This window comes from Thunnus thynnus, chromosome 8, assembly GCF_963924715.1.
Source record: "Thunnus thynnus chromosome 8, fThuThy2.1, whole genome shotgun sequence".
NCBI classification, from domain to species: domain Eukaryota; kingdom Metazoa; phylum Chordata; class Actinopteri; order Scombriformes; family Scombridae; genus Thunnus; species Thunnus thynnus.
In genome coordinates, this window is record NC_089524.1 from 16,360,591 (window position 1) to 16,383,048 (window position 22,458).

At 39.5% G+C, this 22,458-nt stretch overlaps 1 protein-coding gene across 3 annotated transcripts in view; it reads left to right on the top strand.

Annotated features, from left to right (window-relative positions):
- The window catches only part of LOC137187687 (arf-GAP with coiled-coil, ANK repeat and PH domain-containing protein 2-like), a 54,394-nt gene extending 32,815 nt beyond the window's left edge, over positions 1 to 21,579 (top strand). The window contains exons 10-25 of one of the 3 annotated variants that reach the window (XM_067596769.1): positions 1,137 to 1,148; positions 3,209 to 3,271; positions 6,327 to 6,439; positions 7,012 to 7,063; positions 7,894 to 7,994; positions 8,255 to 8,360; positions 8,931 to 9,139; positions 10,035 to 10,104; positions 10,348 to 10,442; positions 10,791 to 10,993; positions 12,644 to 12,736; positions 13,416 to 13,648; positions 13,995 to 14,104; positions 14,215 to 14,325; positions 14,997 to 15,058; positions 19,402 to 21,579. In XM_067596769.1, coding sequence (XP_067452870.1) covers positions 1,137 to 1,148; positions 3,209 to 3,271; positions 6,327 to 6,439; positions 7,012 to 7,063; positions 7,894 to 7,994; positions 8,255 to 8,360; positions 8,931 to 9,139; positions 10,035 to 10,104; positions 10,348 to 10,442; positions 10,791 to 10,993; positions 12,644 to 12,736; positions 13,416 to 13,648; positions 13,995 to 14,104; positions 14,215 to 14,325; positions 14,997 to 15,058; positions 19,402 to 19,505 — 1,737 coding nt within the window. In that variant the 3' untranslated portion in view covers positions 19,506 to 21,579. The remainder of the gene's footprint in view (positions 1 to 1,136; positions 1,149 to 3,208; positions 3,272 to 6,326; positions 6,440 to 7,011; positions 7,064 to 7,893; positions 7,995 to 8,254; positions 8,361 to 8,930; positions 9,140 to 10,034; positions 10,105 to 10,347; positions 10,443 to 10,790; positions 10,994 to 12,643; positions 12,737 to 13,415; positions 13,649 to 13,994; positions 14,105 to 14,214; positions 14,326 to 14,996; positions 15,059 to 19,401) is intronic. The other 2 variants (XM_067596770.1, XM_067596771.1) reach the window with 2 other exon arrangements.
- Positions 21,580 to 22,458: the final 879 nt, after the last annotated feature.

Below are 22,458 nucleotides of genomic sequence, written 5' to 3' on the forward strand. Positions count from 1 at the left end.
TGCTCACTTCACTGATCTCTCTCTGAACACTACGCTGCTAGAGCTGGGAGAGAGACAAATCAATTATTTGTAATGAAAAGGAATTGAATTTAAAATTATTAATCACTTCGGGCTATTTAAGCTGTAATTGAAATTTATTAGTCAATTCTGCCCAAGGGAGCGTTTTGATTATTGTTATTGATTTCAACCACTGACTGTACATTTTCTCATTTGAATGAATGGAGGTAGTACTCCGTCTTCAGGTGTCAGGTGATCTCTAAGGATGATCTCAGCCACATGCCCATGCATTATTGACAACTGACAGAAACCCATTTCCAAACAAACAAGGTTGGGTTTCAGTAAGCTCCCATCTGTGCTCAGCACCCCTGCCAACCATTATACAGTATATACGCAATGAGTCACATTTATTTTGATATATCACATGTATACTGTGACGGTGTGTAGCATACCAGGGTGCACCAGATGTTTTGGCATGAAATGAAAGGTGAACAGAAAATAGCAGAAATAGGTCACTCAAAATTGTCAGAGCATTTTGTACCCCTACACTTCTAATTTTACTGATATTTCCTAATCTTTTATAAGCATGTTAGCCATAAGTCTCTGTAAATTTTGGACATCAATCTATGAACCTTCAGCAGAGTAAGAGTTAAGTAGGATGTGGGTGGTAAATTGCCCTTAGCTTTAATTGTACATCACACGGCATCATTAACTCCAGACAACATCTGCCAGTTCTACATCCAGCTGTTGTCTGCTGAGCTTCTGTTAATTTGTCTGCCTGTCAGTGACAGTCTCCAACTGTGTGCGAATATGTTACCAGGAGTACTTCTTCCGCGGTTTCTTTTGATGTTCTGCCATTTTTTATTTATTTATTTTTGCGTCTGCCTTCTCTGTAATTTTTCTTCTCCTGTCCTCTATCTCTCTTCCCTCTTGCTCGGATGGTACGCGTGCCAATTTCCACTTGTCCTTGAGCACCTATCCTCCACCTCCCCTCCCTCAGTTTATCTAGACGCTATTTTTATGTTGTCTCGCTCCCGCTGCTCTCTCTGTCCCGGCTGTTTATACACACTCCTAACCAACTGTCTCTTCTTCTTCTTCTTCTTTTTTTTCCTCTCTTATTCTTCCTCTTCTCACTTCAGGCTGCTCTGCAGGTAAGCTGTGTTACTCTTCCTTTTCCCCTTCACTGTTATCTCTGTGTCATGCCTGCATGGTCGGATAGATACCGTACACTTTACTGTAACTGCTTGGACTCCACTTCTGCAGCTCATGCTATTTGTGGAGAGACGAGTGAGCTGGTTCATCACGAGATTAAACTATTAACATGTGTTTATATGATGCCGTGTAATAGATTCGTGTTGTCACGTGTGCTCTCGTGCATTTTGCAGTGAGTGTCCGTTTAACTTCAATTCATTAATCACATTAAGGCTGTTTTTGATACCATTGTGCCTTATTGCACATGATTCTCCACGCTGTACTCATGCAGCTTGATTTGTGCTCACTTGAGTTCATTTCTTTGCAGATGTTAAACCAAATGAAGTGGCTTACTCAAGGACAGGACAGTCTTGATTACATTTCTTTTCATTCACTCTGCAAAGGTTTCCAGATGAATGAAGTGAAGCATGCAAATACACGTCAATATGGGTATAATATGTTACAAATTGTACTTGCATATTTATCTTTATAGTTTCCCAGGTCAAAGTGTCCAAATACAATTGAATCAGATATAAGACTGCAACACCCTCCCAGTTTTGGGGTTCAGTATCTTGCTGTTTTTATCTATTGCTGAGCACACTTTGGCAAGGATTGAGTGTGTGGCTTTGGATTACAAGGCTCTCTGACCCATTGCACTACTCTACTACATTGACACACTGCGTATACTAGTTAAATATTGTATATTTCATATTCAGTTCACACTGATGTAATGAACCTATATCAACCTTAGAAACAAGGACCACTTGCAGCAACATTTACAAAATCAATCTCCTCCTACACAAGTTTAATTGCGGTAGTCACATTGTTTTGTGATGCAGGTCATGTACTCTTGGTGTCATCCTCATTACTGAGAGGGTGGTGTATCCTGAGATGAGCCAGAAAGTGACATTTAAAAGCCAGCCATCTGCTAAATCGCTGAATTGTTTCTATCAATTTACATAAATGTAGAGATTTACTTATAGGAGAGATTTTCTGTCCAATTCATTTGTGTTTGGACATAAACCTCTTCTTTTCTCATTGTACTATACTGATGAGACCTTTCATCCTCATGTGAGTTGAAGCAGGGTCCTGCAGTTATGTTTAGTATGCTTTCTATCTGCTCGTGTGCATTATTCAGCAGCAGCACTGTGACCACAGGGCATGACAGTGTCACAGTGCTACAGGGGACAGAGATGAGCCGCTGACATGAATATTTTCACATCTTATAGTCGCACATACTTGATGCTTTTTTCCCCAATTCATCTGCAAGCTTCGGATGTTACAGACAGCGTGGTTAAAGCTAGTTTAGTAACACATGCATGAGAGGCAAATGAGAGAGTGAGGGGAGAAGCTAAGTATGCCAAGTCAGTATAAATGTTTGATGCCCTTAGCTCTTCTGCATGATCCACTTGATTATTCTAACCCAACAGTCATACCAGCATCAGATACACACACACACACACACACACACACACACACACAGGTGACCTTCGCTTTAGAGCGTGAGGCCTCAGGAGGAGGAGCGGCAGAGGCTGTGACGAAAGTTTTGACAGACACACACAGCCACAGGAGAGGAGGAGACGTGAGTTTGTTTAGAAGACAAGCTTACGCTGCTTAGAGTGATAGACTGTCATTGAGATGCTACACATGGAGACTTTGAGATAGCGAAGACACACACATACACACATACAAGGTCGCGCATGCTCCACATAATTGTTGGAAAATGATGATTTTCAGCCGTTTCCACTACGTTTGGTATCTGGTGAGTGAACCTAAGACTGAGAAATGAAGACAGAGTGTGTGTCCATGCGCCTGACTGTGTCTCTGTGCCCATGGCTATTTATAGAATATCATAGTCTGCGTTATTATTCGTGCTTCGTCGGGGTGAGCGTTTTCTTCTGTGTATGCCATTTTTTTTATTTTGACACATCCATGATATCTAAAATTCCTCTTGTTACAGCCAGGAAGTACGTATTTCTTTTCTCTCTGTGTTGTTCTTTTGCTGTGTGTGACGTTTTAGGAGGTGACGGAGCTCCACTCTTTACCAGACTACCGCAACTTTTGCGCTTGGAGGTCGAGCTCCGTACGTAGAGTCACCGCATCGATTCCTATCTGACTTCTGTTTTGTAACCCTACCATCTTCCATCTCCTCTCCTTTTCCTGCACACATTAAGAGACTGCATTGCAGTGGTTGCGTGGATGATTGGACCCATGTCTGTTATCTTCATTTTAAAGTGTTAGACATGCATTAGTGTTGATGTGTCCTGATTATGCAGCATGTTTTATGCCTCATTGTTGATGCCAGTGTCTGCTACGGTGTACGCCGGTTGTTGGTTTGATGTCAGTTTGTCAGAGTGATGTCAGAGTGTTTTCCTGCTCTGCAGTCGATTGTCACTTTTTGGCTCGATGGATAATATACGAACATATCTCTGTTGTCAGATGAAAACCTTGTGTCTCTTAAATGTTTCAGCCAATAACTAAGAAAAACAGCCTGCTGATAGTTTTACCACTTCCTGTTCCGAACACACTGAGAATGGTTTCCCAGGCCCAACTGGTCACAGAAATTTCTCAACCCATAGTTAAAACAAGAGAACCAGAAAGGTTTTCACATGACAGCAGCAGTGTGGCGCTATATGTGTTTCGTTCCATGGCCTCAGTCTTAATATGGGATTGTTTATGGTTGTTTGGATATTTGTGCTTGTGTGTGTGTGAGTGTGTACATGTGTGAGCGAACTCACACATGCATCAAAGTGGCTCATGTTGTGTTTTCCTGGCCTAAGCTTGTTGAGGTTTTAATTTATACATTGAATTAGTGACTTTTCTCGATACATTGTTAGCTACAAGATTTAAGTAATTGGGATAATTGTGTGAGTTGTGTGGCTGCCAAGGTTTATTTTATCTTACCTCTAGGAAGAGGTGATTTGTTGAATGTCCACACAGTACTTTCCATTGTCTTTGTATACAGAAGCTTACAGACACATTTGTTCCTCTTGTGCACCCAAAATAACCCCAGTTGTCCCTGTGTATGTCATACTGGAAAATTGCATTTGCCTGTGTGTGTGTGTGTGTGTGTGTATTAAACTATGGTATCATAGGGCTGAGGGGGTTTAACTTGTCAAGCTCTTGCTCAGGTTACATTTCCAGGTCCAGGCAATGAGATGGGATCGTTATGCACAAATACATACAACGTACAGTCATGCAATAGAAGTAAATACTTAGAGAAGAGATGATGAAGCACATGTTGTTCACACTTGAAGTGTCTGATGAAAACTTAATAGTTACGTTTTTGTTTTTTTGTTTTTTTGTCAAACTACTACCTCCAATGTTGTATGTTTGAGTATAGTGAGAGAGCAGTTTCATCCTCAATGGCAAAAACAAAAAACTTTGTCTGAAAAGGAAAATAGGATTTGCATGGAAGGGTTTAAAGTACAACTCAAGAAACTGGCACATCACACAGAGGAACATCTCAAACAAAGAAAAGAGCAGTTGGTATTCAGAGAGGGAATCAAAATATCAGTAGTTATGATGTCTGAACCTGTCATAATTTCCTCCACTGAGAATAGAAATATGTAGAATCCTCATATTTCCAATCTGTCTGCTCAAAGTGTATCTATAGCATGGTTGCTTTCCAGCAAGAAAACAGGAAATAGTAGTCATTGTCACCACCTGCTGAATGACTGAGGTCATTTCCAGTCAGCATACAGAACCATCAGTGTTGACGTACTTCACTTAGTGCACTATAGCTTTGTCTGTGGTGTGTTTTTGTTTATTCTGTAGTCTGTTCAGTGTTTTGGTCACAAATGTAGTTTGAATCCATCAGAGGGTTGCAGACTCAAAACATGCTTTATGATTTTACTGCATAGTTAATAATTTTAAGTTTGTCATAAACATGACAAGATGACAAATGACATGATGATGGTTAGCATATATGCTTGTAAATAAACTGCACAGCTCTTTCACTAAGTCAAACTTTAACTGCATAGAGTAAATAAATACTGCTTCTCAAGATTGTAGCTCATTTTAATTTGATTGTTGGGGTTATACAACCTTTTTGATTAGAGCACTGTGTCTAATTGGTTTCACAACGGAGGACAAGGTGAATCAGTATGGTCAGAGTCAGAGGAAGGCTCTGGATGTTTCTAGAAGGACAACGGAGAAGCTGAATCCACAGCTCATTGCAGCAACAGACCTGGATATTGAGATGTATTTGGTTGAGGAGACGGTGACACTCGGTGTAAATTGACTCCACAAGGACACACACACACACACACACACACACACGCATGCACGCATCATGGTGTTCAATGTCACTTGAAGCTGCAAAAGCTGGGAGGGAGTTGGGAAAGTGTGGCAGCAGTTCAGGTAGTTAAAGCTAGTCTGGCCACAGGGACAGTCCCATGACAACACTCCAGGTTGGGTTACAGCAGCAGGCATTACTATGAGCTACGAGCTTTCTAAGGTTGATGTTAAGAGACAGAGAAAGGATGCATGAAAGCTCACTTAACTCCTTGGAGGACAATATCAGACCTAGTCAAATAAAAACTTTATAATGCTGTTGGTCAGTGTAGTTTTTCTACAATAAAGACCTGTTAACATAACAACAGCAGTTTGGGCTGAAGACTACGAGCTTGAAAATGAAAAAAAAATCTACAGGCGAAGGTGAAGCCAATGTTGAAGCCTTGAGACCCTCAAGACAAATCTCAATAAATAAAACTCAACATTAGAAGATTCTCCACTCTTTGGTTAGATGTTCTGTGTATTTAATCCCCCTTCTTAGGGCATGCATATAATCTATTGAAATAGATTATAACTCTGCAAACATCTGTTGTTTCCATCTTGCCTGGTCTTGTCTTGGTGTGAAACATTATTCAGGTCAGTGTGAGCAGCAGCTGGGCAGTGCTGCTCAGTGCAAGGTCACTTAACACAACATAGACTTATGTGATTTTGGGGGAAAGTGCAAAGTCACTTTTGACCCTAGAAAAAAAAATCAATTGCACCAAAGGATTTAAAAACGATTATGTAGAAAAAATATATTTTAACACTGTCATTGTTTTCTTTCTTTTTCTGTTTCTGTCTTTTTTTCTCTTTCCTTTCCATCTCTTGCTCCTTTTTGTCTTGTCCATCATTGTCTCGTTCAGGACTTCTCGAATGACGACACCAAGCTGGAGTACAATGTGGATGCAGACAATGGCATCGCCATGGAGGGTTATCTGTTTAAGAGGGCCAGCAACGCCTTTAAGACATGGAATAGGTACGACAAATAAGGAATTTCCTTTATGATGGTCAGAAGAATATAATTGTGCAAGATTTAGAGGGAAGAGGTAATAGATTAGTTACAAATCCAGTCAGTCCATCCTGTCACCTCTTTCTTTTTAATTTGACCTATATTACATATTCCAATATATGTATATCCCTCAACTCCCAACTAAAACACATATACAGAAAAGACTATGGTTGCGATTTTAGCTCCATTTACTTCATAATTCTCATAATTGTATTCCAAGGTGAAAATCAACAAAACTCCAGAAAAAGAACATAATTGAAAGATTAAATTAATAATTAATGCCTCTGTTTCTAAAAAAAAAATAATTTTTACAAAAGCAGTTCTCATACAACATGTTTTACAGTGTTTAAATACACTCTGCTCTGAGCTGACACACAATCCCTCCTAAATCAATTTCTCTATTCATCAGCTCTCTCTCTCTCTCTCTCTCTCTCATTCACACTAAAAGGATATCAAAGCGTATTATTTTAGGAGCGTCACTGGCAATCGCATGTGACTTTGTTTTTTTGTTTTTTAACAAACTTGTGATCTCCTTTCAGGCGTTGGTTCTCCATCCAAAACAATCAGCTAGTTTACCAGAAGAAATTTAAGGTATGTCAAGTGACTCCTTGCACACCGACCACCATCAAATATGCATGTGTTTGCCCTCCAGCACAAATATCCCAACATGTATTTTTAACAGGATGCCTTCGCTTCAAGTAGTACAAGTAGTAGCCAAGGATTAAACCACAGCTGTATGTGAATGTATTTTTGTGTGTAAATTGCTTTACATACATAGCATAATATATACATTTATTTATATTGTATAAATGAAGAAAAAAGGGTCCATAGTAGTTTATTGCTTAAGTGCCACATATTATTTTTAGCATTATTTCAGGAGCAGTTGGGCAACAACAGCTTGCAGCTTTATCAGGCTCTTCTTTTCACTGCCACTGGCATAGTATGGAAGACATATTAGTGAAAAAAAATTGTCAAATATCACTAATTTAAGCACATTTGGCCAGCACACTGAGGCATGCCTTGATTTCTGCTTAGCTCTCATTGCAGGGAATAACCACACCGACCCATGAAAAAAATCACCATAGTTGGTGACAAATTCGTTAAGGTTAGCAACCAACTGACTGCTTGATTAAAAACGCATGGTCAACATTTAGATATGGACATTTTTTGGTGGTTGTTTTGTCAGTGAATAAGCTTTAAACTTTGTGACTTAGGATTGATTTGCAAAAGAAGTTTCAGCCATAATGAACAGCTGCAGGAGAAAGGTGTTTATTGCTGTTCAGATGAACCTCAAGCAACACCTCTTATCATGATGTATGGAAAACCACTCCTGCTGTGTTTATGCTTTCCAACTTAATAGGAATTGAGGAATTGTTTGGTGTTTATTGTGTTTAACCAAAGCTGCTGTTCTTTTCCCTCAGGATAACCCTACAGTGGTGGTAGAAGACCTGAGGCTATGTACAGTCAAACATTGTGAGGATATAGAGCGTCGCTTCTGTTTCGAGGTGGTGTCACCTACCAAGTAAGCACACACACACACACACACACACACACACATACACACACTTCTGAGTCATTAAAACATCCCTCTCTATCAGTCTAATGAGCACTGGATTATGTAAAAGAAGGCAGGGAGGTGGAGTTGCAGTGTACCTACCTCCTACAATGTGCTCAGACACAAACATGTACAATATGCACACCTACACACTCCCCCCCCCCCCCACACACACACACACACTCTTCAGCAGACAGCAGCGGTGTGATACCTACTTGTCCCAACAGGAGCTGTATGATGCAAGCAGACTCGGAGAAGCTGCGACAAGCCTGGATCAAAGCAGTACAGAACAGCATCGCCACCGCCTTCCGTGACAAGGGAGATGACGGCGAGGTAAAAAAAACGAACACAGTGACACTGAATGGCTGGTTAGAAAGATTCACATACAGAGATAATAAATAAATCATAGTTAATATGCATTGAAGTGCCATAAAATTTTAGACAGGAGAAAATCAGGGAAATAAATAAATTATGACCAAAATCTGTGTATTTTTTGTGTCACCTCTTAGAAATACAGCAAGATATGTTTTTTCAGCTTCTGTTCTACACAATAAGCCCAACTGCGTTAAAAGGAAAACCACAAAGTAATCAAATGTTTTGAGCACATTAATATTTATAATCCATACTTTTATAATTCATACTTTTTATACATTCCTCTGTAATACAGCCTAACACTGAAACGTTAATTAATGTTTATTTCCGTTTGCTCTACCCATGTGTACATTCAAATGTTCTGCTTATTTTTCCACTTCATTCATCCTGTTACCGTTTGCAGCTACGGCGCCCCCAATCACCCAACAAGCATAAAGCTTCTCATCTCACATCGTTTTGTCCCTTCTTAATGATTCTTTACCATTATTCTTTGGCATGACTGCATTTCCCTGTCTCTTTCTCTCATGTCAGAAGCTGGACCGGAAATCTTCCACATCAACAGGGAGTTTGGACTCCGGTGGGGAGCCGAAGGAGAAATCGCTGAAAGGAGAGAGTGCCCTTCAGAAAGTCCTGGCCATCCCAGGCAACACCTGCTGCTGTGACTGTGGCCAACCAGACCCCCGCTGGGCCAGCATCAATCTGGGCATCACCCTCTGTATACAGTGCTCTGGTATTCACAGGTAAAAATACTGTGATGTCTAGTAACTGTTGTTGAGAAAATACTGAACTAAATATAATATAATTACAAATGAAGACAGAAAGTCGTTAAACTTTCAAATATGCAAAAAGCGTGTACATTAAAGTGCCAATTTAAAGAGGTATAATCCAGAAAGGAGAAGCTAAGTAAACTCAGAAAACCAACATCAGTATTTAATGTACTCATTTATCACTTTACAGGAACGCAGCAGATTCATTTTAGTTTTCAGCCATTGTTCTCCACAACAAGCTTAACTGTATTTGCCTTTAACTTTTCTGAGTTGAAAACCAACATATTAGAAAATTGAAAGCATTGAAGGAATTAAAAATAGTCATTGGATGTTGACTTATGGAAAATCATCTCCTTCAGGGCCACAGTGTGAATACCATGTATTTATCTTTGGGGATTTGTGAAATGTAAACTCACAGTTATGAACAGCCAGTCTGCTCGAGATGTTGTGATGGATTTAAACACTTGGTAAAATATTTAATTAAAATTAAGACCAAGTTTAATTTACATTCAAGTGTCAGGTCAGTTCCCACGCCTTACATATTTAAAAAAAAATCCTCATGAGGGATTTAGGCCATATTCATCACTCTAACCTAAAAAAACCCTCAAGTAATTATAACCCGTTAAATCACTCCGTGTTTGACATCTGTAAATCTTTTCCTTCCCTGTAGTTAAGCACCTTAGTAACGTATAGTGCTGTCTGAGTATTGCACATTTATTTGACGACTGCATTCTGTCTTATGGCTAAAACCTTAACTACGCTCTGTTGTAAAGTATGATGGACTTCAAGACCTCCCAGCATTTAGCCTCACAACCCCCTGACAACCGAAGAATAATGAGTTTTTTTAATGCTTCCTTCCTCTCTGCAGGAGTCTGGGAGTGCATTTCTCTAAGGTCCGGTCTTTGACTTTGGATACGTGGGAGCCAGAACTACTTAAAGTGAGTGAGGGAAAGCTGATGTACATAAACAAATGTACATAAACCACCCAACACAGACTGAAAGTTACTTTTACCTTCACTACATTTGATTACTCTTCTCATTTATTTTCTATTTATCTTGTTCCATGGTTATGTTTGACAAATACAGTAAGATCCATTTAGTAAGTGTAACTGTAGCTGAGATATATTCCAGTGACTGGTTATCCATCCTTTTTAACACAATTTACTGTGCACCTTTCACAGTTGATGTGCGAACTGGGGAACAAAGTAATCAACCAGATCTATGAGGCTCGACGAGAGGAGCTAGGAGCCAGAAAACCACAGCCAGGAGACCCGAGGTACAGAACTAGTAGAGAGATTTTTCTTTATTTATATATTTTCTAAGACCAAGATTTATCTATAAATTCTCCACCAAAATAAATAAACACTTATTTCCTCAGTTAATTAATTTCTCACTGAATTTATTTCTTGGTTTTCTGTATTTTTTGTTTTCTGTTCTGGACTTTGGGAAGGGCTGAAATAAATGTGATAATCTGGAACGAAATAAGAATATATTTATATAAAAGAATATATAAGAATAGAGGTCTTGTCTTTAATATACACAGGTTGAGTTTGGCCTCATGGAGTCTGTAGAAGATAATTATGCACATTCACAAACACAATCCTGTGCTTCTCCTTCGTACCAGACACGAGGTAGAGGCCTACATCAAAGCTAAGTACGTGGATCGCCGATTTGTACGCCGGCCGTCTGACGAGGAGCTTCGCACCAAAGTTGTTTCTCTCAGCAAGCAGGAGAAGAGGCTGAGCAGCAGCTCTGAGCATCTTCCCCCAAGAGCGCCTCCACCTACCCCTAAACTTCGACCCGGTTCGAACGTCTCTGGTCAGTCAGGTCAGTAGAACGACAAACGTAAAACACACCTTCCACTCAAAATTTTGTGTTTTCTGTAATCTCTCCCTGGTCTCTGAGCCTAATGGATGACAGATGACAGTCTAACAAGGTGCAGACTGTGGGGAATAAATATTAACCAGTAATTCCAGTAATGTTTGAAAATCTGTTGTTGAAAATGTTCTGGGAAAAGTCATGGAAGTACATTTCAGCAACTGAAATGATAAAATGCTAGAATACAAATCAGTCAGGTGATGGTTTGGGCATTTTAAATCAATTTTTGACTCCAAATTATCTGACACGTCTCTTTGGATATGACTACTATATATAAACTTCTCATTTGAACTCATAAATTATGATCTCTTCATTCTTATTCCTCTTCAATTTCTTCTTATAAATTTAAAATTTTCTGAAAATCCCTCTGGTTATTAAAGAGATACAATAGGATTTCAGTTGAGTTGGGATGTTTCTGTTATACACAAAAACATTACCTGGAGTGCATCTGAAGAGACAAAATAACGCTGCATCAAGAGGGTAAAGCAAACGTTTGCAGCCCCTTTTACTAAACTTGTACGCTCTATGTGGTTTTTGCATTGTAATGAAGAAGAGTCCGACCTTTGGCATACTGTATGTTCACTGTGAACAGCATATGTCGAAGCCCTCTTTGCCTCCCATTGCTTCTCGTAGTCTGTCTCTTCCAGTGTCAACCAAGCTGGTAGTCTAACTATCTGTGCTTTCACTCTGCTTTCCTCTTTCTCAACCTCTCTGTTCTTTCTCACACTCTTTCTTTCTTTCCCTCCCCCCTGGCTGTTCTGTGCTTCCGGACTAATCCCTGCTCTCACCACCTACCTTACAACCCTCCAACCCCACCCATGCCAATTAATTTACACCCTCTGCCCTCCAATTTCCAAACTCCCCATCATCCCCCTTGCGTAGCTGTTGCCAGTGGCTTGGAGGCCCGCCGTGACTCTCTCTTCTGTCCTGACGAGCTTGACTCGCTCTTCTCCTACTTTGACACCTCCTCCAAGCTCAGGAGCAGTAAGTACTAAACGCTTAGTGTTTCGCTTGCTTCTCCATCCCTTCTGTCCATCTGTGTTTCCTGCTTTGGGGCTTTGGACTAACAGGCCCTCACCCACTCCTCTGTTCCTCCCTCATCCAGAACCTTCCTCATGGACCATCCCTTCATGTTAAGAGCATAGCAGAGAGCGTACCATGCTTTGTTTTTCCCGGGGGTGGGAACTGTTTCTCACACGCGGTTGTGGTCAGCGTCTGGTATTTTGCATTTGTGTGTGTTTCATCATATTTTTGCTGTTTAGGGACCTGAAGCATAAGGTGATATTGGGGATCTGTCATCCAGTTCTCTTTTCTGTTGATGTCAGCTGGGGACTATACATAGAGTACAAAATATTTGGATCACCTGCTGTTTCTGCTAATCAGACTGGAAAAAATATTAGCAGCTTTCAAAAGCTACAGTCATGAAGAGGAAATATGAATTAAAAGCAGTGCGAGCATTTGCACAATTCTGTTTTGGCGCTATGCAGTGAAAATAAATAAAAGCAATCAGCTGGAAGGTGTTCCTTTTATTTTATACACTCAGTGGGCGACATCTGTGTGTTGTTCCAAAAGTAGTGATCCAGACTCTTTGATTTACAGTAAAAAGTGCAGACAGCGGCATCCAGAACAGCGCTGATGGGAGCAGGGAGATGCTGGCCACCACCCCCTCCAATAACAGCCTGACAGATGCAGGTAAGACACACACACACACACACACACACACACCTATCTGTCATCACAAAGACAGCCTATCTAAATCGAAAGCAACCGCCATTTTAGCCAAGTAAGAAGAAAAAACAACAACATCATAACAATAAAGTGGTGCTGGTGAACAAGAATGACACAAGAGAGAGAATAAATGGCAATGAGAAGAGCCACAAGCGCTTATTACGCACTGTCTTAACCTCAAACATTCAACACACATAATCACAATAAGTGATGCCTTCTCCTTTGCCATTGCTTCTGTGTCATCATACAAGCATGCAGCTATGACTTGGAGACAACTGCAGATGAGCTAAGACACAACCCCACAACCCAATCTTGTTTATAGGACAGGAATTTTCATAGTTTTGCACTTTGTTTCTCCAGCAATTTTCCCAATTCAGGAAAAGTTTGAAACCTGTGCAAAACGCCTGAAAATCAAAGGGGAAAGCTGATATTGTCTATATCTATATATCTATCTGTCTGTCTATCCGTCATCTATTTATAAAACCTAGTTCACAAATTTTTTCTAGCTGATTGAATAAATGTAGTTATAGAGAAACGTGAATGTTGGGAAAACATAACACACACACACAGGTGTTCTGCTAGACTGTCAAGGGAAAACCGTTTCCAACCACTTAACAAACATCTCTTTCCTCCCATTTTTCAGATGCTGCCGAGACTCCGCCCATGCCCATGCCTGCCACACTGCCTCCTCCGTCACCCTGTAAGGAGATGGTTTTCTACGAGCCCAAGGAGTACAGCCCGGGTCTGCAGCTTTACTGGGCCTCGTGTGCCCGCAGCCTGCCGGACATGGCTGAGGCACTGGCCCACGGAGCCGAGGTCAACTGGGTCAACACGGAGGACGACAAGAGGACGCCGCTTATCATGGCGGTGCAGGGGGTGAGCGTGGTTACCGTTTACTGTCCAGGATCATTTGAAAGATGAGGGACTTAGAACACTTTTGTTAATTTAATAATAACATTTAGTAGATCTGCATGTATGTAAACAAAAAGTTCATTCAGACAAAGTGGGATGATGTTTGAGGAAATAAGTGTCAGATGATTTGAGTTCACACAATAACTTCTCAGGATTACCAAGCATATAATTCCTAAAATTTCAGTGACTGATAACATGAAGACTCATGCAAATCTTGTAGATTGATTGTGTTAACAGTAAAAACAAAAAAAACACTGTGTATATGTTTTGTCCCCTGAAAGTAATGTAGTGTGTTAATATTTAATTTCAGGGTTCGCTGGTCACCTGTGAGTTTCTGCTACAAAACGCAGCTAATGTAAACCAGCAGGACGCTCAGGGTCGAGGACCCCTGCATCACGCCACCATGCTGGGACACACAGGGTTCGTCTGGTTCCACATCTCGCTACTATCATTACTACACCAACAACATTTCCTCAGAGGATATTGATTTGGCATTTTAAAGATGTCTAACTCTTCTATCTCTGTTTTAGGCAAGTGTGTTTATTTTTGAAACGAGGAGCAAATCAAAATGCTGCAGACATTGACGAGAAAACACCTCTGACCATAGCGGTGGAGGCGGCCAATGCAGATATTGTCACATTGTGAGTGTTATTCTTCCAATAATATTATTATTATCTGACTTTGTTTACCTTTATTTATGGAAGGTTGAGCTTCCACACAGTAAACATCAGAACTGTTTAACAAAGCCAGCCAGCTCAGATATCATCTAAAAGAGGCCATTGGGGTTTTGATACATTGCTCAAGTAGTATGAATAGTAATATTTTCAGCCTTTAGAGAAGGGATGACTAACAGTGAGCTGGTCATTGTCTGTAAATAAACCCTGACTGGATGAAAAAAGTCTCATCACCCTGTAGCGGATTATTTTCTAACAATAACCAACCAGTTCACAACTGCTTACAAAAGACTTTAATTTGCTGACATGAGTTTGTGTTTTTATGATTTTTATCACAAGTATTCAGCAAGGAGTAACAACTTTTTACCACAAGGTGTCACCACATTATCACATAAGGGACCAAAAAGGAAGCAGAAGACTGATTATACTAATAACAGCAGCCTGTTATTTAGATATATATGCTTTCATCGGAGAATCAGAACCGAGTATGTTTAACAATTAGCAATAAACCTTTTGTGTCTGAAAACTGAGTTATGAGAAGGGAAAAACACAGCTCAAATCAAAGTTTAATCATGGATAAGAACCTTTCTGCGTGTCTGCTAATCTGTGACTTCCTTTACTCTCTATTTGCTGTCCAGGTTGCGACTGGCCAAGATGAACGAAGAGATGCGAGAGGCGGAGGGGCCCTACAGCCAGTCAGGTCAATATAACACCAACAGCCCCACCGAGATGCAGTACAGGAAATGCATGCAGGAGTTTATTAGCCTGCAGCTGGACGAAACTTAATAACTGTCCACTGGTTGAAACACGGGAGCAAAAGAAAACCAAGCTCATCAGGAGAAATGTGAAGCTCGAGTTTTAAGAGTTGGGTTCAGTTGACTTTAAACCGCAGATTTAACAAGAGTATTACTTCATCACCCAAACGATTCAGTCTAAGTACTGGTTGATTTAGAGTGAACTGAACCCAACTCTTGTCAGCTGTGCTCCTGTATCTTTGTGTGCAACTTCCATTTTAACCTCTCAGATACCGGCAGGCGGCCGGGGGAAGCTGCACCTCGGTGCGGTTTAGCGTCAGGTGCTAGACTGTATTAATGTGACAGGGTTAAAGCCATCGAGTCTGGACATTTACTGAAGAGTTTTGTTCCAAAGTGGAACATCATCTTTTTCAATGAAGTGACTGTTAATCCTGCAAATGTATTGATAGCACAAAATTACCATCAGTACTTTTCACTAGATAGTCGTTACTTCCTCCCTTTACGTTCAAATGATTTGCTGACTCCTTCTGTTTTAGAGGTGTTTGGTAATTTATAGCAGCTAATGAAAACATTGTTTTGGGGCTAAAATACTTAATAGTTTTGAATCAGTCTTGGAGGAATCATAGGAATCATGTCTCTGCTGTCATTCACAGTGTATCTGCAAAAAAAAAATAGCTACCCAGTAACTGCCATAAATATTCAGTGACCTCAGTATGAAGGCGGTTATAATTATCTGGCAATAATTGTGACTTTTGAATGACATTTTGTATCATCTGACCAGTCTAGAGTAGTGAAGCGTGCTTCTATAAAGCACCGAGATTCATTTTAAATAGACCTGTCTGAAGTCATTTATGCACATTCCTATTAATGTTTATGCAACTACTGTACCTTTTCCCGTGATTGTATGGTTCTCATTTGAAGTCTTAACCATTTTCAAGGCCTGTTTACTTCTTTGAACTGTTTGTTGTCCAAACATGATGCATCTTGCTGTTGTGACGTCGACATGCCTGGTCAGAAAAAAAAAAAATTTTTAGAACAGTTTTGTTTTTTTTAAAGAAAATTCTAGGAACAGTGTAAGAAGTATACATACTGTACATGTTGTAAATGATGTGCTTTTCTTTATAGTCTGGATTTGACAGCAGAGTTGAGTTTTGACACTGGGACTATTTATGTTGTTTGACACAGGGGTGAGTGCCACGGGCAGCTCTGTGTTCACACCCTTGCTTTTCTTTTCTTTTTTTTGATTGTGTTATATTTACTTCCTGTTATGACAGTATTGTGTCTTGGTTCATAGTCGGTACAGTTAAGTGTGCTTGCTCATTGACATCGCCCGTTATGGCGGGAAATCCAGAATTGTAAGATGGAAGGCCTTTTGGTGCCGTCGCATTGATCGTCTCGAATGTTTGTGGATTTTTACTCAAATATAGACAAACCCATCTGAGGATGGAGCATTGTCAAGCAACAAGTGCAATAGTCTAGAAAAATATCCACATGTAACCATGTATAGCTTTTTATCACCTGTTAGTCCTAGCGTATATTTATCTTAATCATATGTGAACTCGACAAAGAAAAAAAAACAACTAGATATTCACGAAGAATGTGGTTAGAGAAGAATGTGAAACTCGGTTGAGTTTTGTTAGTTGATAGTGAACGAATAATAGAAACGTACCCCAGTTTCATCCCACGTCTCTGCTTCATGAAGCCGCAAATATTTGGAGGGCACAAAAGCACTTTGGTAAAATGGTCCTTTCTGCTGATTCATGTCACGTCATAGCAAAATGATATGTGATGTTTTTGAACAGGTGACTTTGCTGGGGGGGAGCACGTTCAACAGTTAGAGTAGCAATTGTTCATGGTTGTGATTGTTTTTACAGGCAAATGAAGTTCTTGTGTCGTTCAGAGTAGATGCTGGTTGGTTTCTACTGAGTTATAAGATTGTAGGGTAAAAGGACTTTATGTCCTGAGCACTCAGAAATGTTAATTTGTCCTAAAAGAATGGAGGGCTAGATGTGCTGCTGTGGGTAGCTGGACTGTTATTAGCCTGAATGCTGCTTTTTTTTTTTTTTTTTTAAAAGTGGTTACTTTTTTAAAAAATTGGGCAGGAATGTTTTGGACCTATAAGAAGAATGAAAAGAAGCCCTTTGTTTTTCTTTATTTTCTTTAGTGTGTGCAACGGTTGTTTAAAGGGAACGATACAGAAGTTATTGCTGACTGTCGTTGCCTTAAAGGTCAACAGCAGACGCAGCAGTAACGACGGTGAGAGGAACAGATGCAGGCTTGTCATTGGTAGAAGAGCGGAGTAGAGTTTGAAACATGTGCTTCCAGTCAATGTTCGAGCCTCATGTCGTTTTTGCTTTGCGAGAGGATTCTTCGCCTCGTTGCCGGCATCATCTCGCCCGTCCAGAGGGCCTCTTCATCAGCGCTTCAATCAGCTGATGAATGATGGGACTGATGAGGGATTTTCAGGGGTAACAAACGTGAGGGAGAACCAACCTCATCAATCCTCCTTCACCCCACTTAAAATGACAGTCCCCTCGACTCGAGTGTTTGTACCTGATGAAGTGCGGAGCGGTGGTTCTCAGTCTGCAGGTTGCTCTGTGTTTTTGTGGGCATTCAAATAATGATTTAATTGTTTGGGGAAATCTATATATTTTTTAACATAGAATAATAATGATTTAAACTTTTTTTCCAAGATATCTTTATTTTGATTAATATTTGCTTCTAAAAATTGAGTAAAAAACCTAAAAAAAAAAAAAAAGGCTTTACAATTTGCAACTCCAAAAGGTTGAGAACCGCCGGTCTAGTGTAAGACGAGGCTCTCTCTCTTCTATAACACACTCTTCTTCTTACTGCTCTCATCCTCCTCCCTGTAAATTCACTCTCTCTGTTCTGTATTTTGCTTTGCTTTTCTCACTCTCCTCCCCAGAGTTTGTGCCTTTCTTCTGTTCTCTTTTTTTCTTTGGGGGTGTCGAGGCCAACACAACTGTATTTTTGTACATAAAAAAATCCTGCACTTTAAACACAATACAGTTGTTTAAAAAAAAAAAAACCTGATCTCTGTGGGCTTGTCTTTTCTTTCCGAGTCGGTCTCCAGTCGCTAATGAAAAGCTCTCAAACATTTGCCTTTTGCTTCTTCTGTTCTTTCCCATCTTTTCTGCCTCTACGTTGTTCTGTTTCATATTTCGAGCCACGCCGACAGTCTGACAGGTATGGCTGACTTTTTTTCTTTTTTCCTTTTCTTGTTCTGATGATACTTTCACTGTGCATGAGCCCTTCACTTTCAAAACACTGATGATATGTTACCCTGCCGTACACCTGACTGATGAGGATGTAAATGAGTTCTACATTATTTCGGTCAGCGTCGTGATGGCAGCTGTAACATCATTGAGTTGTTTGTAGCGGGGCGGGGCGGCGGGCAGGGAGACGGGCTTAGACTCTGGGTGGAGAGCAACCAAAAACACTGAATCCCTACAATCTACAAGGAAATGACCCTGTTTGTGACAAAAGTTCAGACCCTGTTAAATGATACGTTGTTATTCTCTTGTGCCATAGCAGGAGATAGACTTTGAAGATATTTTTCTCACTGTTGTGAAACACATAGTTACAGTTGTTAGGATGTGTTCAATCATGCAGCTTTATCTTCTTTCTCAACCTTTTGAACCCTGTTTGAACAGTTAAACAAAAGACTGACTTTTTTTTCTTCTCAGATTGTTTGATGTAAAGGATTTTTGAAAAGTTAAAAGTATCCAGTGATTCATAAAAAAAAACAGAAAAAATAATTTTGTGTAAAACATAATAATATCTTCATTTTTTATAGCACTAAAACCATTACATGCTTAACATCATCCGCACATTTATAAAGAAACACACACACAGTAAAAAAAAGCACATAATTATAATCAATGCATTTTTAAATTACAGCTTTATTAAAACACATTGATGCCCACAGAATGAGGTCATGGAAAAGAAAAGGGGATCAGTGGAGAAAATAAAACCATTAGTAATACACGATAAAAGACGGTGAAAGATGACATCACATAAAAACACATCTATAAAAGTATGTTTTCAGATGTGTGTGTTGAGTCTGTGAGCCTCAGATCCTCTGGCAGACTTTTCCATAATTTCGGGGTCTTGACCGAGACGCCCCGGTCCCCCTTTGTAATAAATTTAGATTTTGGAATCGTAAGTAAAAACCCGCCAGAGGATCTAAGGGAACCACTGCTCTGTCTGGCTTTTTTTTTAAATTCTGTGCCGTTGTTGATGTCTCGTGTCCTCGTTGCTCTTGCAGGAGATGAAACCTACCAGGACATTTTCCAGGACTTCACCCACATGGCCTCCAACGACCCGGACAAGCTGAACCGCTACCAGCAGTATGACCCGCAGCGTCCCTGACACAGCAGAAACACCGTCCACTAGCACACAGAGACACTCTGTCTACTCAGCCTGAGAGAGAGACAGACAAAAAGATGTCTGCGTCCAACCTGGAAAGACTTCCACTTCCAAAGAAACATTCAGAAATCTGCATTAAAGCCGGTCAGTGCCGCCACAGCTGGACAGCTGTCACCATATCTAACATGTCTGAAGCTCCCGTTTGTCAAATTGTATTAAACTGACTCGCAGCTGTGATTACAGCCCCGGTTGAAAATACAGGCACTTCACTCGAGTGAAGGGGAACTTCTGTGAACGGAAAACCTCACTTTTTAGACATTTTTTTAAAAACTGTGCTTCTCAGTAGGATCGGTTAGAACAAGTGAATGGTACAGTGTTAGAGCCTTTAAAAGGATTCGCAAAGATCAAATGAAAATGAAACTGGGTCTGAATGTAGAGCTGCCGTGGAGGCTGTCAGTTATTTTGACCAAGTTTAATCTTTTATGTCACACTTCCTGACAGAAGAAATTAAAAAAAAACAAAAAAAAAAACAATTTCTTTTTTAAAAAATATATGTAAGAAAGTGCGCTGCATCAGAGTTGCAAAGAGAGGTAAGTGCATGGCAGATTGTTCCATTTTAAAGCTGCCTCTTTTCAATAGGATCCTCTTTATGAGCGTAGGCAAATGCTACAGGAGCTTTTTTTTTGTATCAAAGTTTTGCTTTAGTGAACTCTCAGCAGTGTATAAATGGCAATATGCTTTTTCTTATTTGCACAAATCCCTTTGTCTTAAATCACCACTGATGTTTACTAGTTTTGATGGTAAGACGTGTTAAACCATGTACAGTGATTTTGGAAGTAAACATGTTAGTGCGTCTTTAATGTTAAATAGATAAATTGTTTTTTTCATTTTTTTTTTTTTCCTTTTTTTTTTAAATGCTAGTTGTTTTTTTTGACCATGTTTCACTGAATGATTTTAATTTTCCATGTTGTCACGTCAGTACCTGCCGTATATGTGAGCGAGGCCGTCGGCCCGTCAGCGTCGCCTCGCTGGTGATTTTGTAGAATTAAAAATAGCATCAGTCTCACGTTAATATGAGATGAAAAAGTCAAGAAGGGGAGTTAAACTGTGCAACAGTATGGACCTTACAGAGTGTAGGCAGCAATTTTATTCCCATTGATTTTAGAAATACTGGTCAGTAACCTTCTAATAGTTTCCTGCATAGAACTGTCTCATTTTTTTTAGTCATTTGTTATTAATTACAGGGAATCGAGGATTTTCCTTGACAGAATGGCTCCATTTAAAACCAAGTAAAACCTTTTTTTCATTAATTTGATATTGGAAACTTTATTCTCCATTCATGTCAAATTGTGTTCTTGTCTGTAGACATTTTTGTATATTCAGCTGACCTGCTGTGCACTGAGGAAAAGACTCTACTGTAGGTTACAGTTAATTAGAAGTCTACCAACTGAACAGTGTCCATATTTCCCTATAATTATTACCACATGTCATAGTCCTTTTTGGCAAATTTACTAAAAAAAAAAAAGTACAGAGAAAGTAATTAATTATGGACCTGTAAAATGAAGCCTTACAGAAAAACTATACATAGTTGTTTTTGGCGAGGTTTTATGTGTAGAGTTGTTAGAGAATCAACTGCATGACACTTATCAGGCGACTTCACCGAAATCTTCAAGTCTTTGAAATAGATTCTTCAAATTTTCATGCTAGAAGTTCTGTACTGTAATGTAGTATCTGTGATTTTCTTTGTGTTCCTGGAAACTGCAATATCTTCACTTCTCATTCACAGTATATAGCATGATGTGATGATATGATATCAAGCGCAGAGGAAACCGTTGGCCAACGCAACATGGGATACAATTCTTGTACATTTTGTACAGATGCTTTTGAATTCTTTTGAGAACTGAAGTATGAAGTTAGTGGTACTTGAATCATTAAATAAGCTTTTGTATATGCTGTTCTTTGTATCCTTCAGTAATTTTAGCCCATTTTATAATGCCTTTCTGTATACCAATATACATGTACTGTATATTATACCTGTAATATGTAAGAACTTCAATACATATTGACTGAGGATTCATTTCTGAATGTTCTTTTTTTGGTTTCTTTTGTTTCAATGTTTAATTTTAATCACTTTGCCTCGTTTGGCATCATTAGTCGTTACAGGAGTGTGTTTGTCAGCGCTGCAGTAACAACAGAGAGGGAACACTTAAAATATCCCACAGACAGGCACAACTTGCATCTTCCTTAACTCACTATTTGTTCAGGTGAAAAAGAAAACCTCTCTTACTGCTCTCCCAAGATTTTTTTTCCTATTTTGAGCACTTTGTCGCTGGGATTTAAAAAAAAAAAAATCTACTAATTTGTTTTCAAATATTTATTAAATTCCCAAAGTCGTCGGCTCAGACTGAGACCCAGGCAAACATTACGTCTGCTTGTACTTAACTCTTACATAATATGAAGGTATTAAAATAATATGAAAGAAGGAATAAAGAAAATTAAAGTAAGTTGATACACACAAATGCACAAAATCATTTTTAATTTCTACCCTTTGCTAAAAGACCATGAAAGAGTCCTCAAAGGCAGAATGTTTCCTCTTAACCACAAAGTTTTTCATACTAATACAATCATAAATCAAATTAGCTTTGTACATTTGTGTATGAACAATGTTTCTGAACTGGCCTGTTGAGATTTTGTTTTTGTAATCAAGATCATTTTCTAGGTTACAATCTAATGAAAAGAGAAAATTACACAGCAGTGTTTTTTCGGTGCTTGACACTCCCACTTCTCAGTATTTGTTACTCATACTGTATAATTTCAGCTAAATGTGCCCTCACCTTCATACATCCCACTGAATGAGGACATCAGTGTCAGACTGCACAAATCAGTATCCTAATTTTTTTAGATGTGGTCTTGTTAAAAAACAAAAAACAACTCTGGGTGTTAGTTGGGAAAGTGT